This window comes from Dermacentor albipictus, chromosome 1 (genome assembly GCF_038994185.2).
Source record: "Dermacentor albipictus isolate Rhodes 1998 colony chromosome 1, USDA_Dalb.pri_finalv2, whole genome shotgun sequence".
NCBI classification, from domain to species: domain Eukaryota; kingdom Metazoa; phylum Arthropoda; class Arachnida; order Ixodida; family Ixodidae; genus Dermacentor; species Dermacentor albipictus.
The window spans coordinates 213940544-213953132 of NC_091821.1; the positions used below are offsets into that span (position 1 = coordinate 213940544).

The window sequence follows — 12589 nt, forward strand, 5'->3', positions numbered from 1 at the left end:
GTGCCTATAACACGACCATATAGCGCTGCCGGATCGCTCCGAGCAGACCATTAGAAGGTACCAATAGCGTACGCTGAAGGCAGCTGACAAATTGTCGCGCTGAGCGTATACCTATATAGCTGAAACGTTTATCGCGCGTAATTTTTTATCTGCTGCTGAATACTCTAAGCATATTTTGATAGGCGGCCCGAGTAGGCAGCGATTATAGATTACGCTACTACGCCTTACGTAATCTGCGCTGGGTTATAACGCGATATAAAAGTTTGATTTCCGCGTGACTTTCGGATTTTTTCCTGCTTGCTTTTCCGACCGCGCGTGCGCCATGCTCCGGGGCTGCTCAAGCTGCGGCAGCGCCTGAACAGGTGTCGTGCCACTTTCTCGAGCACTTGACGCCTACACCTCCGCACTACACGAGAGTCGGCGCCGAGGAAAGGTCAGGGGCCGGCGGCAAAGTCGGTCGACAGAAGGAGGGGATGCGCGCGCGTCTTCTGGGCTCTTGGCCCAGTCCTGGAACACACGCAGCACGGGCGGCTGAAGTTCCGCGCTTCAACGCCTACCGCCGATGTCGTAATGTATCGGTGGCGCATCGATTCGAGGTCTCGGTCGCAAAGCGTGTACGGTGTACACAGTGCTCCTGAAACATTCTGCGGGAGTGCTCTTTTCGCCTGCGGAGGCGCGCGCGTGAGCAGAATCACTTCTGGCTCGCCCGCTACTTCGCGCATGTCTAGAGCCGTCATTCGAAACTGGCCGTCGCCTTGGTGCTCGCAAGCGTCTACGCGTGTTTGCACTCTACTCGCTGTCGGTTCCGGTTTGGCTCCGGAATTATGACGATTCTGTAAAAAACACCTTTCATAATGTTAGCTTACGACCGCTTAGCGGGTGTTAAAAAGCGTGGTTAAGACGTTTGCAAAAAAAAAGTTGTAAATTCTAACCGTATGAATTATAGTACACGGTTAGCCGAGCGTGTTATATCGTTACTAGCGTACTGCGCTGTGGTTTAGCCTGTACGTGTAGCGCATTTTCGTGTAATGTTCTGGATATACGTGCCCCCGTCGCGCAGTACTTGACATGCAAGGACGAAGGCAGCTGCTGCTGTCCCTGTCGCTGCACTTGGAGATGGTGCCCACTGTTGGGCCTTCTTGCTTGACTTTCCGCCACCCGTCCTAGCAGCGATGCGACGAAACTGGCCCGCCCTTTCAGGCACGCTGTGCGAATTCAAGTGCGAATTAATCGCTACCAAAATTCCGCGAGTCCTCGCTTTTCTCCTCCTTGGAAGGAGCGATGAGTGGCGAAGTCGACTCCCTTCCTGACTGCAGTTCTTCCTGTGCGCGTCTATAGGCACCCATCCCGCAGATGCGCTTTCTCCGACCAGTTCGGCAGCGCCGGTGTTTAGGAAGCGGTTGGGCGGGGGGCGTTGAACTTATAAAAGACACGTACCTGGTGCGCCCTATGCTTCCGGTTGCGATGGTGTCTCCCTTCCGAGGAATCGCTGTGCACTTGTCAGTGGCTTAGAGCACGCAGGGCTATATTCATGGTGTATTTGATTTCACACTAGTTTATAATTCCTCACAATGACAGAAATGAATACAGGAGTTGTTAAAGGGACATTGAAGGGAAAACCGATTCGAGATGTATCGATAAAGTACCCTTATGCAATACCAAAAACGCGCTCTTACCATGGCATTAAGCTTGATAGGCCAGAGAAGATGCGAATAGCGAAAGTATTGTGTTGACCCCGCCTTGAGCTTCCCGCACATGTGCCATAACGTTCGTCTTTTTTTAATGTTATATTAACCGGTCGAGGGCTGTGGAGATGCTACAGTGTCGTTTGAAAAGTTGTTGGCACTTTCTTTTCTCCTTGGTTTGTGAGCTCGAGAAAATGTGTATACAGGTAGAAGGTCGTAAATTTCTCTCGTAACACTGTCAGTTCTCAATAAAGGCAATTCGCATTTAACACGCAAATGTTTCCGCCGGAGACTTGGTTTCGTGGGTCGTTATTTCGGTCGCGTGAATGCGAGAGTTCCTGTTCGTTGAGTATATATCCGATGGGCACATACAGCGCCCGTTCAGCGAGTCGGAGCGGTTCCCAGCGAAAGTAAAACCAGCGTCTGAAAAGTGTTCGTGGTGGTCTCACGCTTGGAACGCTCTGGCTCTTCCAAAAGCTGTAGTATACGTGCGCGCATGCGTACGTGTACACTATGTAGATGCGTCTATAAAATTATGCGTGTACACTTTCAGCATCGCAGGCAACGTTTCAGACCGCTGTTGGCAGTTCGCTATATAGGCTTCTATGACGCACGCCATGTTGCTGACGCTAATGCAAAAAGAGGAGAACGGACTCTACAGTTACGACCGCATGGAGGGAATCCGGCCTGCACAGTGGGTTGCGTGCAGGCACACGTCGATTGCGCCTCGCAGCTGTGTTTCTCAGAATGGTGTCGTTGTAGCGTTGCCTCCATGCGTTCGCCGTTCCGCTATACAGACATGCCCTCGCGCTCCCTTTTCCTACTATTTTCCTGCTTGGCGGTACGTACGTCGGATCGAGAATTGCAGTTCTGGGACATATATTGCGATACAGTACGGGCTGTGTAACGCGAACAGCGTTTTTAAAAAGTTGCTTCTTGTACAAACACGTGCTAGGAGCAACCTGCGCTGTTTTGTAGTAGCAAAAATTTTGCAGAAAGATCGCATCTTATGATCTGGCTCGTTTATTATAACACTTAGCGTACGTTATAAATTTGCCTTTCGTTAAGAAAGAACTGCGCATTTCCCTTTGTCTGCGCCCATCGCAGCGAGTGATGTTTAGAACATGGCGTCTGCAGTACGACAAAGCATGATCTTCGAAATTGGTTTCTGTTAGTCGCTCCGAGGTGCACCCTAGAGGCGCAGACCAAGGCAAATTCGCAGTGTTTTTTTTTCGAGAGAGAGAGAGAGTTGAGAAACCAGGCAAGTAACAGTGTAAAGTGTTAAATTGAAATATTCGGCCCATAAAATATCATGCTGTGAAATTTCAGCAAGAACAGCAACAGCAAGCGCGTTTTTTCCTTCTTTTTTTCGATTATATGAGGGACGTTCCGAAAGTACGTTTTGTCATTTATTTTCATACGAAAACTTTATTGCAAAAAAAAAAAAGTACACCATGGCATCATAAACTATGCACTTTGCACTATTTTTCCACATAGTCGCCACCGACATTCAGACATTCGTCGTAGCGTGCAATCAGTTTTAAGAAACCAATCTGGTAAAACTTGGTGCCCTGCGATGCAAGGCCTAAGACGTGACCTCTTCACCACGCACGATCTGTAGGCGTTTGGACCATGGACACACTAGTGTGTCCCAGGTGCCCATTAATACCGGATAACAGCACGCACTTCCATTGGCGACCAAGTTGTCAGCGCAGGTCTGTCTGCCATCGTGATTTGTGCGCGAATAACTGCGGTGCAGTGCACCACGAAGTACACTGTAACCTAGGGCACGCCGGTCAGCTGCTACTCTCGCTTCTTCGGCGCTCTGCGTATGCGTCATTCCTCCGATGACGCTCCTTCCGTCGTTGAACCATTGAACCAGCAACGGGCGTGGATTCCTATGGCGATTGTTTCACATCGTGTACCACCTTCCAAAAAAAATGACGAAACTTACTTTCGGAACGTCCCTCGTAAAGAAAGAATGTTCTCTGTATAAATTGTCTACTGCTTTTCCGCGCTGCGCACGGACGTCTGACTTCTTGCCCTGCCGGCTCCAATTGCTTGTGCAAACGGCGGCGCCGCATGGCGCAGCGCCTTGCAATTGGTTTCCGGACCGTTTGGAGATTACGTGCGTCCCTTTGTATTTTCGGGGTAGCACATACAGCGACTCAACTGTGTGCAGCGTTCGTTTTCACCTACCGACGCCGCGCGAGATCGTTCGGGAGCCGCTTGGCGCACCGCGTTCAGCACGATAACAACGAGGTTGACCGGAAAGCAAAGGGCAATGCTTCGCCGTATTGAGATAAATGGCTTTTGGTTTTGATATAAGGCTGAGAGTGCGGGTGCTGGTTTTTCTACTACTTTTGTCACTTCATTGTCTGCTGCTAAATGGTGTGCTTATGCCCGAGTAAGCACATTCCGCCGCCGGCATTTTGTCGACTTGAGAGCAGTTTTGCTTTTCCTTTGTACTGAGCACTAGTTGCAAATGAAGCGTAAAAGGCACGAGAACCGTTTAATTTTCGCACGCTGAATTGTTAGCGGCCGCAAGGCCACAGCGGTGTCCTTGAAAAGCGCTGCTGTAAATGGGCTTTCCCACCTATACCGCGAGGCCCCTTTCGCTTGCTTCTCTTGCACTTGCTTCTTTCTTCGGGCGACGTGAAGTTTGTACAGTGAAACCACTGAGATTGTATCGTATGGAGGGCCATGTAGTGGCCACCAGCAATGATGGATTCCTGTTCTAAAATGCCGAACAATGGCAAGGAAAACAACACTAAAATCGCAAACAAGAACGGCTCCTAGCGTCTGACCTACTCACGGGCGGCCGAAAAGACTGTTCTTTGTGCTTTCGAGCTAAACGTTATCTTAAACACTAAGCACCTATCTATCCGTGGCACTCCATGCATGTTCGTGTGGCCTGCAATTATATAGATAATGGCTCCAGGCTCTGTGCCGCTGCTTGCGTCATAACGGCAGACCGGAATAGCCCATCATTCAGACGCGTCTGTGGGCGAAAGGTGAATGGACTGCCGCTTTGTGCGGTTGAGATTGTCTTTACCCTTCGACGCTAGTATTATGGGGTGAACACCTTCGGGCGTGTAGCTTTAAGGAAAGAAACTGCCGCTTCTGTTTCGCTGCGATGCATAGCTCCCATAATGGCATTATGAACCGCGCCACTGAGCAAACACCTTGCGCGACTAGGCCCTTTGTGACCATTTCGCTCGTTGTGTAGTACGGGTGCTTAACTCGCTCATAGACTTGACTAGCCAGTGTTCCTCAAGGAAGCATGTTACTCATTAACCTCATTCGCAACCGACATTAAAGCAACGAAGCGTAAACTACGTTGTAGTTGTAGTACCTCCCATATGCACTTATATACCTGTAGTGACGTCAACTGAAGTGAATGCCGGGATTTGTGTTCTGTCCTTTTTTTTTAATTGGCCTGTACAAGACTGCTTTGTGGGCTGAACAAGAAACAAACGTAACCCGGGCAGACCTTGCATTGTTGCGTCGGTTGTCTTGTGTGCGTACTTACATTACGCGTGGTATGAGCGGGCAACATCGGGTTCGCGTGGAAGCCAGACTAACTGTTCACCCCTGCCTCCCGTAATACGCTTATGCGCCTGACCCTCCATGATATCGTTCACTATTAGCCTGTTTCAAAGCGAATATCTTTTCTTTGGCTTTCGCCTGTTTTCGTGGTTTGCGGCTGGCTGCGGTTGGGGGTCGCTGGTCGGAATTGGGACAATGGCGCCGACGCGAGGGGCACGTTGCGTTGCGGGGCGCGTTCCTTGCCGAACTGTCGTAGCTCTTTGAGACGCACGTGCTGTGCGCCTTTACCACCGCTGTATATTTGCTGATCTGTGTTCTCTATGGAATTGCGCACTGCGACAGCACAGGCTACCTACTTGCCTCACTGCAACAACTATAAGTGGTCAAGTACACCATTCCTTCAATAAAGAGCGACTAATTGTCTTGAAGCGTTCGGCTGTTCGCTTACATTGACAATCACCGTTGATGGCTTCCGCACAGTTCTGTTTTTTTTTCTTCGGGTAAAAGTTCATTACAGACAAGTATTAAATACGTGAAGATAGGTTGGTAAATTACATTGCCAGAATTTCAAATCATTGTCGCAGTATGGTGAACGTAACCTTCGATGTGCCGTAAACAGCGTAAAAACGCATTTCTGGGCGTGGTTTCGAATAAAGTCAAATTTTTGAAAGTCCAGGCAGAGTCTAGTTAATTGTTTTAGATTACTTGGCATATAAAATAAAAGGAAGGCTAAACCTGCTACCTCTTGTGTACTTTTACTGCTCGTAATTGACAAATGTAAGCCACAATTACGTGTAATCTTCGACGTCGTGGTGACGTGGTTTTCGCGCAAAATTCAAAAGGGGATGCTTTGCTTTAGTTTTCTCTGTTGATAATTGCGTTTCTGCGATAGAATGCATATGGTTCTGAAACGGTAATCTGCAGTTATTGTGGGATTTAGTACTTCCGTTTATCGTCCCCTTTTACGAGCTTCTCACTCCGATATCTCGTAGCTTATTGTTTTTAAAGCACTTGTAAGCACTGGTCTTTTATGACATGTACGTTCGTCGTATAACTCCATCGTTAAAAATGCGATATACATACGTAGTCGCTAAAAACTGAGCCACTCCAGTCAGTCTAGTTTTATTGCACTAAAGATAACGAAATTGTCAAAATCCTACAACCAACCCGACTCGTGGCCTGAAATCGTGAATGAATGAAAATATAGTGAAGATTACACAGTCTTACCGCACGGAACCGCATGCTGCAGCGAGTCGTGCGATTTCCGCCGAGAATTTTGTATTTACCCTTTGAAGCACGCTTGTGGTCGACCTTATGGCAGCAGCTAGCGTCAACGCGCACCAGAGCCTGTCGGATAGACGGTCAGTCACAGTGTGAACGATAGCCGCTCATTTTGTCATATTTTGTCATTAAGCGGACACTAAGGAGAAAAATGATTTCTTCTGTATCAGTAAATTACCCTTCTACAATATCAAAAACACCACTCTCATACCACGATAAGACGCTTGGCGAGCCAGAAAACGCGCAATAACAAAAGATTGGTGGCGACGCCTTCTTGGAAGTTCCCGCACCAGCGCGCTGTGACGTCGTGGATTTTGACAGCGTCCTCCAGGGCCTAGTTAATTCTTCAGCGTTAAAAATCGACTACATTGTGTTCTAAAGGAGCCAAATACTGAACGTGGCGAGTTTCGGGAACCATCACTGAGCCCAACGCGGCCTAAGTACGAAAATATGCTTTAAAATCCATGACGTCACCGTGATGTACCGGTCTTGGGGATCGGCGCGAAATTCAAGAACTGATACTTTGACCTGCATTTTCTCTTCTAATAATCACCTATTATTTCGAAATTAACGACAACAAAGTTTTCAAAGAACGCTTTATCCGTCTAAACTGATTTAGTGTTCTGCTTTAGTGTCCCTTTAAATTGTGTAGCAAAGCGAATGAATTCGCATTCACTGACAGATCCAGATGGGGATAGGTAGTTCTTTCTCGTGTTCCTGTATGGGCTCGTCTTTTCCTTCCTACATTTTTTTAAACCTTTTTTTGCCACTCAGACCGATAAACGCGCATTGGAGGGCGCTGTTGACTGGCGCTCATTAGCGATCGTTCCGCGTCTCTGCGCTGCTATTGGGCACCCTAGTGGTTCCTAGCCTTTTTGTATATATTAAGGAACACTAGCGTGTTAGCGCGTACTTAGAATATCTTATTAGAGTATATACTAGCATTTTCTTGTTTGTTTTCTTTAAGCGCAGCGCTGCCCGGAGACAGTGGCTATAGCCATTTGGCTTGGCCTGCTGGGCGCCTCGCCTCGCCTGGCCTGACGACTCGGCTAGCGCGGTGCTGTTTGAACATAGTGTAACGCCAGTTTCCAGTTGGTGTATGTAGTTCAGCTTTTGCTGAGTTGAATGCGCCGAGTTGTACTCGTAACGGCGTCGACTTCCCTTGGCCGGCGGCGTTCATTGACGCCTCAGCGCAGAGCGTGAGCGGCGTCCGCGGTGCGTGGGGCCGGCGCCGGCGACTGGTGGGCGAGTATCGGGTAATCGCATTCACTGACACCGCGCGCACCGTTGTGCCCACGCTATTCCGCTAAAGGCATAATTGGTGCCTGGCGGCGATCGGTCCTTCCTCTTGCAAGGCCACAGCGCCTAGCCACTTCACTGCCGCGCTAGTTCCGAGGGATGCTGACGAGATAATATATATATATATATATATATATATATATATATATATATATATATATATATATATATATATATATATATACACACAAACACACACACAGACACACACACACACACACACACACACACACACACACACACACACACAATACTGCCAGGCGTAGGCGTTCTCAACTTGTCGTTTTTCCGGCCCTTGTGGCTGAACAAACACGTAGCTTTTTGAAGCATGCGATGCCACGCAGATTTCTTCCGTCATTTCATGTCGTTGAAAATGAATTGAAAACCTCACCATGGGCATACAAGCTCAGCGGTACCAACTAAGTGGATAAATAACATAATCACGTGCCACTTCAGCCACTCTTATAGGAACTCAATTGCTCTACTTACTTCATTGAACTATTCTGCACACGAAAGTTGAAATGCTTGAGAGGGAAGTAAATTTAGTAGTAAGCAGTGTGTTTTTTATTTGTTGGTCCTGGTTTTCTTCATGCTGCTGTCCAAATTGATTTTATGGGGCAACATGTTTTCACCATCTTGCAGCACCGGTGTCTGAAGCATTTGGTATTGTTTTTCCAGAGGCAGATTGAAAAGGGCAATGACCTTCTCGAAGAGGTGGCCATGACATCTTCAGTCACAGGCTCAGCCAAGAGCACTCAGGAGCTTGCAGTATCACTCAAGCATCACCTGGAGTGTTTTACAGAGAAGCTGGAGGACACTCGGGAAAAACTGGAGGACACATCGCGGTGCTACCTCCTTCTGGACCATGTGAGTTTTAACTGCTTTTGTTGCCACTCCATCAATTGGAGCGATAAAAAAAGCTATAGTACTTGTCAAGTTTATTCCCTTCTGCAATATTTGTACAAATGTTTTAAATGCTTTGATAACTTTAAATAAAATAAGCAGTGCCTTAAAAGGCGGCTTTTGAGAGTGGATAATCAGTTTGTTACAATGCTACTATACTATACAGTTCCTCGAAGAAATCCATTGCGCAAAGGGGTGAACTGTGGTCACTATACATGGGTAATGCTCACAGTGTTAAGGGTTTCTGGTATGTGTATGTGTTTTTGAGGGCAGTGAAGCTGGCAGCAAACAGACTTTATTAAGTAAGCTACATTGTGAGTGAATAGTTTTGCATTATCGTATATGCTCGACTAAGGGCTGCACTTGTGCAAGAGCTGCACTCCCAACTTCGCAGCCAAAAATTTAAGAAAGGAAAGGAAAATGTTGAAATAAGCAATTCAAAGACTGAAGAGAGCGCCACAACTTGTGTGCATGCTCTCGAATTCTGAGTGCGTGGTGTGCGTGGTCTTCGAACAATGCTGTGAAAAACTTTGTCATCACAGTCGTATCTAACACCATGGAGGGCACTGACCCAGCAGTGCTGGCCCCCTTAATCACTACCTAGTAAAATGAATTAGCATTAGCATTAGCAATAGCTGAATTAGCATGCTATCATGCTGGTGCAGTCAGAATTATCTAATGGTGTGCTGTAAGGCATTCAGAATTTTAATTGTCTTTGTATATTGTCTGTGGGGTGAATGGCAGGGCTGAGAAGCTGCCTGAATAAACGAGCATGTCCGAATTATTGGTGTCTGAATATAATCAGTCAGGAACTGAATTCATAACCAAGTGTTGTGATGTGACCTAGTCAAGCAAACTCTCATCCAGACTTCTCTGTTTCTTGGAGTGGACAAGAAACAGTCTACATCAGTGCTTGCCAAACTCTGCTCTACTTTGACCTGTACAAACTAGAAAAGATCATCTCTACTTTCACTTCTCTTGGCACCCATTCTGTAAACTTCTTTACACGGCCTGCCCAACTAAATTTCTTCCTCTTAATATCCACTAGAATATCGGCTACCCCCTTTTGCTCGGTAATCCATGCCACTGTCTTTTTGTCTCTTAATGTTATGCCTATAATTTTTTCTTACGTCACTCGTTGCGTGGTGCTTGTGTCCTCCTGAGCCCCATGTGTTAGTACTGGTAGAATGCAGTGATTGTATACTTTTCATTTCAAACATAGTAGTAAGTGGCTTGTCTTGGCTTGTGTATGCCTACTGCATGTGCTCTCTCCAACCAATTTTTATTCTTCTGTAGATTCTATTCTCATGATCCGGGTGCACTGTGACTCAATTGGCCTAAGTAAGGGTACTCTTGCAGATGTTCGAGAGGCTGACTACCAATAATGAACTTTTGTTCTCTTGCTAGACTACCAAATATTGCCTTTGTCTTCTGCTTACATATTAATCTCAAACCTTCTCTTATGTTTTGTCAAAAGCTGAGGTCCTCAGCCAGTTGCAGGTCATTTCCATCATAGATGAATAGGACAATGTCATCCGCGAACTGCAGGTCCCTGAGATGTTCGCTGTCGATTCTCTCGCTTAATCTTTCTCAGTGTAATTGCTTGAATATTTCTTCTAGCACAGCATTGGAGGCATTGGGTCAGTGTGTATTTTTCTACTTGTGAGAAGAGTTATGGTAACTCTGGAATCTTTATATATATTTGCTAAGATATTCACATATGCTCCCTCTACTCTTGACTCTAGGATGTATTCGGCCTACTGAATCCTCCATTTGTCATTCTCTCTCTTGGTCCTTGAAATGCTCTAGGCTTTTTAATTTCATGGCCTGGGCAATAATGCAGAAAATGGAAATTTTATTTGACTGTTTATGTAGCCAGGAGTCGGCTGAACTGGAAACATCTCGATAGGTGCCATATCCACACTGTGTAGCTGGCATGTGAGGTGGTGTGAAAGGGCACTACAGAAAGTTTTATTGAGGGTGTGTCATGTTCTGAAGCATTAACATGTTTTTGTTTTCAAAGTATACTGAGGCTCTGTTATCACATTTTATTTGGATTCAAAACGGTAAGCAGAGAATGATGAAAGGCAATCATTTGCCCTTTGCTTCATCAGGTGCTCCACTTCTCTTTATAATCTGTTGGAACCACCTTGGATGCTGTGATCTGCACTTTACGAAATGCTAGCCTTTGGAAAAATATGTAGACGCAGTGCTTTGACTGCTGCAGCATTCAGTGCAGGGCCATCAGATTAAGTATGGTAGTTAACTGCCGAGGCTGTTCTAGTACAGTGATAGTAAGCTCCCTTTAATGTTCAAGCCAGTTACTGTGAGGACAATGCTTGGTATTTCTGTCCTCAATAAGCGAGTTTTTCCTTGCAGTACAATATGCTCTTGTAATTCCTCTGAAAGTATATGATGACAGTTTCCCGAAGGCATACAAGTGGAATGACAGTTTCTTTTTTTCCATCCTTAGAGCTATGAATGGGCTTTGGACGCCATGAAATTTGTGTCAAGTATGAAAATGGATAGTGCTGCCACACCTGAAAGCATGACACAACTCATGAGGCTTCTGCAAGACTATCAAGAAGAGCATCCTGCACCTTCGGAGCAGAACTTCAGTGAGATGCTGGACTTGGCTTCTAAGCTAGATAACCCCAAGCTTGTGGAGCAGTGCAAGGTTTGTTCCTGAACAGCCCGACTCTTTTTGTGCTGCTGTATAGGCAGTAGCTATATTGAGTGACTCAAGTTTTAGAAACTGTGCATACGTCTTTTGGCTTTGTTGTGTTGACAAATGAAGGCCACTACTAGATGTCATCACATTGATGTTAGTGAAAACAACTGTGTTATTATAATAAGTAGGCACTCTCACAACTGCTGCCAAACTTCAATAACAATTTTTCTGCCTTGCTGATAGGATTCTCAGAAGGTTAGGGGGATTGACCTGCCTCTCATGTGGCAACATTTTCCCAAAGTAAATAATAGTGCTTGCTGAGGATGAGAGAGGTATAGGACTTCTCACTGGCAAACATTCAGCTGTATTACTTTAGGTAAACATCTAGTAGTAGACATTTTTGGGTGAGTTGATGCGAGTTTTAAATGCAGCTTCGGCGCAACATAGGCGAACGCAGACAACAACACAGTTCGCTTAAAAACAGTTGTCCTTACATCTGTTTACGTTGTGCTGAAGCTAGCACGTATATCTAAACTATTCTGTAGTAGAAGGGAGCTCTCATCATGAGTTGACATTTCCAGCTAGTCTTCCTTCCAAGCATTCACTGAGCCCATTGCAGTTTAGCTATTGTGATCAGGCAAAATGTAGTGTTCAGTGTGAAATGGCTGATGCCGTTCAGCAAAGAAACTGACTTTTCTAAACTTAGCTGATATGTTTGAGTGCCTACAAAGCATGAAAGCACTTAAGTTCTTTGCTTGTGCCATGGATTACTTCTGTCCAGAATCTGTTCAAGACTGTTATAAAAGCTTCATTGAAATTTATATTAAGGCTATAAACCCAGGAGTTCTCGGTTATTGTGATAATTGAAATATTTGTACCCAGCATTCATAACTGTGAAAACCGTTCCTTGTATCATGACGTGATGAAACAATGTGAAAGACAGACTAAGGGAAACAAATGTCAAGATGAAACTGTCTCTAAACTAAAGTGCTCAGTCTTGTTTGCTTCTCATTGTTGTCTTTTGTGCCATTTCATAATTTTCTTACACCAACTGGCCTAGCTGTCCTTACTTCTGCAATGTGTTTCTTATATGCCCTAATTGGAGGTAGTCATTTTATTTGAAATATACTGAATAACTTTATTTCAATAAAATGCTAGAACATACTCGTGAAGAATAATAAAAGTATGGCGGGCCATGCTA

The 12589-nt window shown here is 45.8% G+C and overlaps 1 protein-coding gene across 7 annotated transcripts in view; it reads left to right on the plus strand.

The window, feature by feature from the left end:
- LOC135900084 (puratrophin-1-like) overlaps positions 1–12589 on the plus strand; it is a 716878-nt gene that overhangs the window by 652792 nt on the left and 51497 nt on the right. For all 7 annotated transcript variants that reach the window (XM_070530832.1, XM_070530837.1, XM_070530833.1 and 4 more), the window contains 2 exons: positions 8493–8681; positions 11191–11394. In XM_070530832.1, the coding sequence (XP_070386933.1) occupies positions 8493–8681; positions 11191–11394 (393 nt within the window). The remainder of the gene's footprint in view (positions 1–8492; positions 8682–11190; positions 11395–12589) is intronic.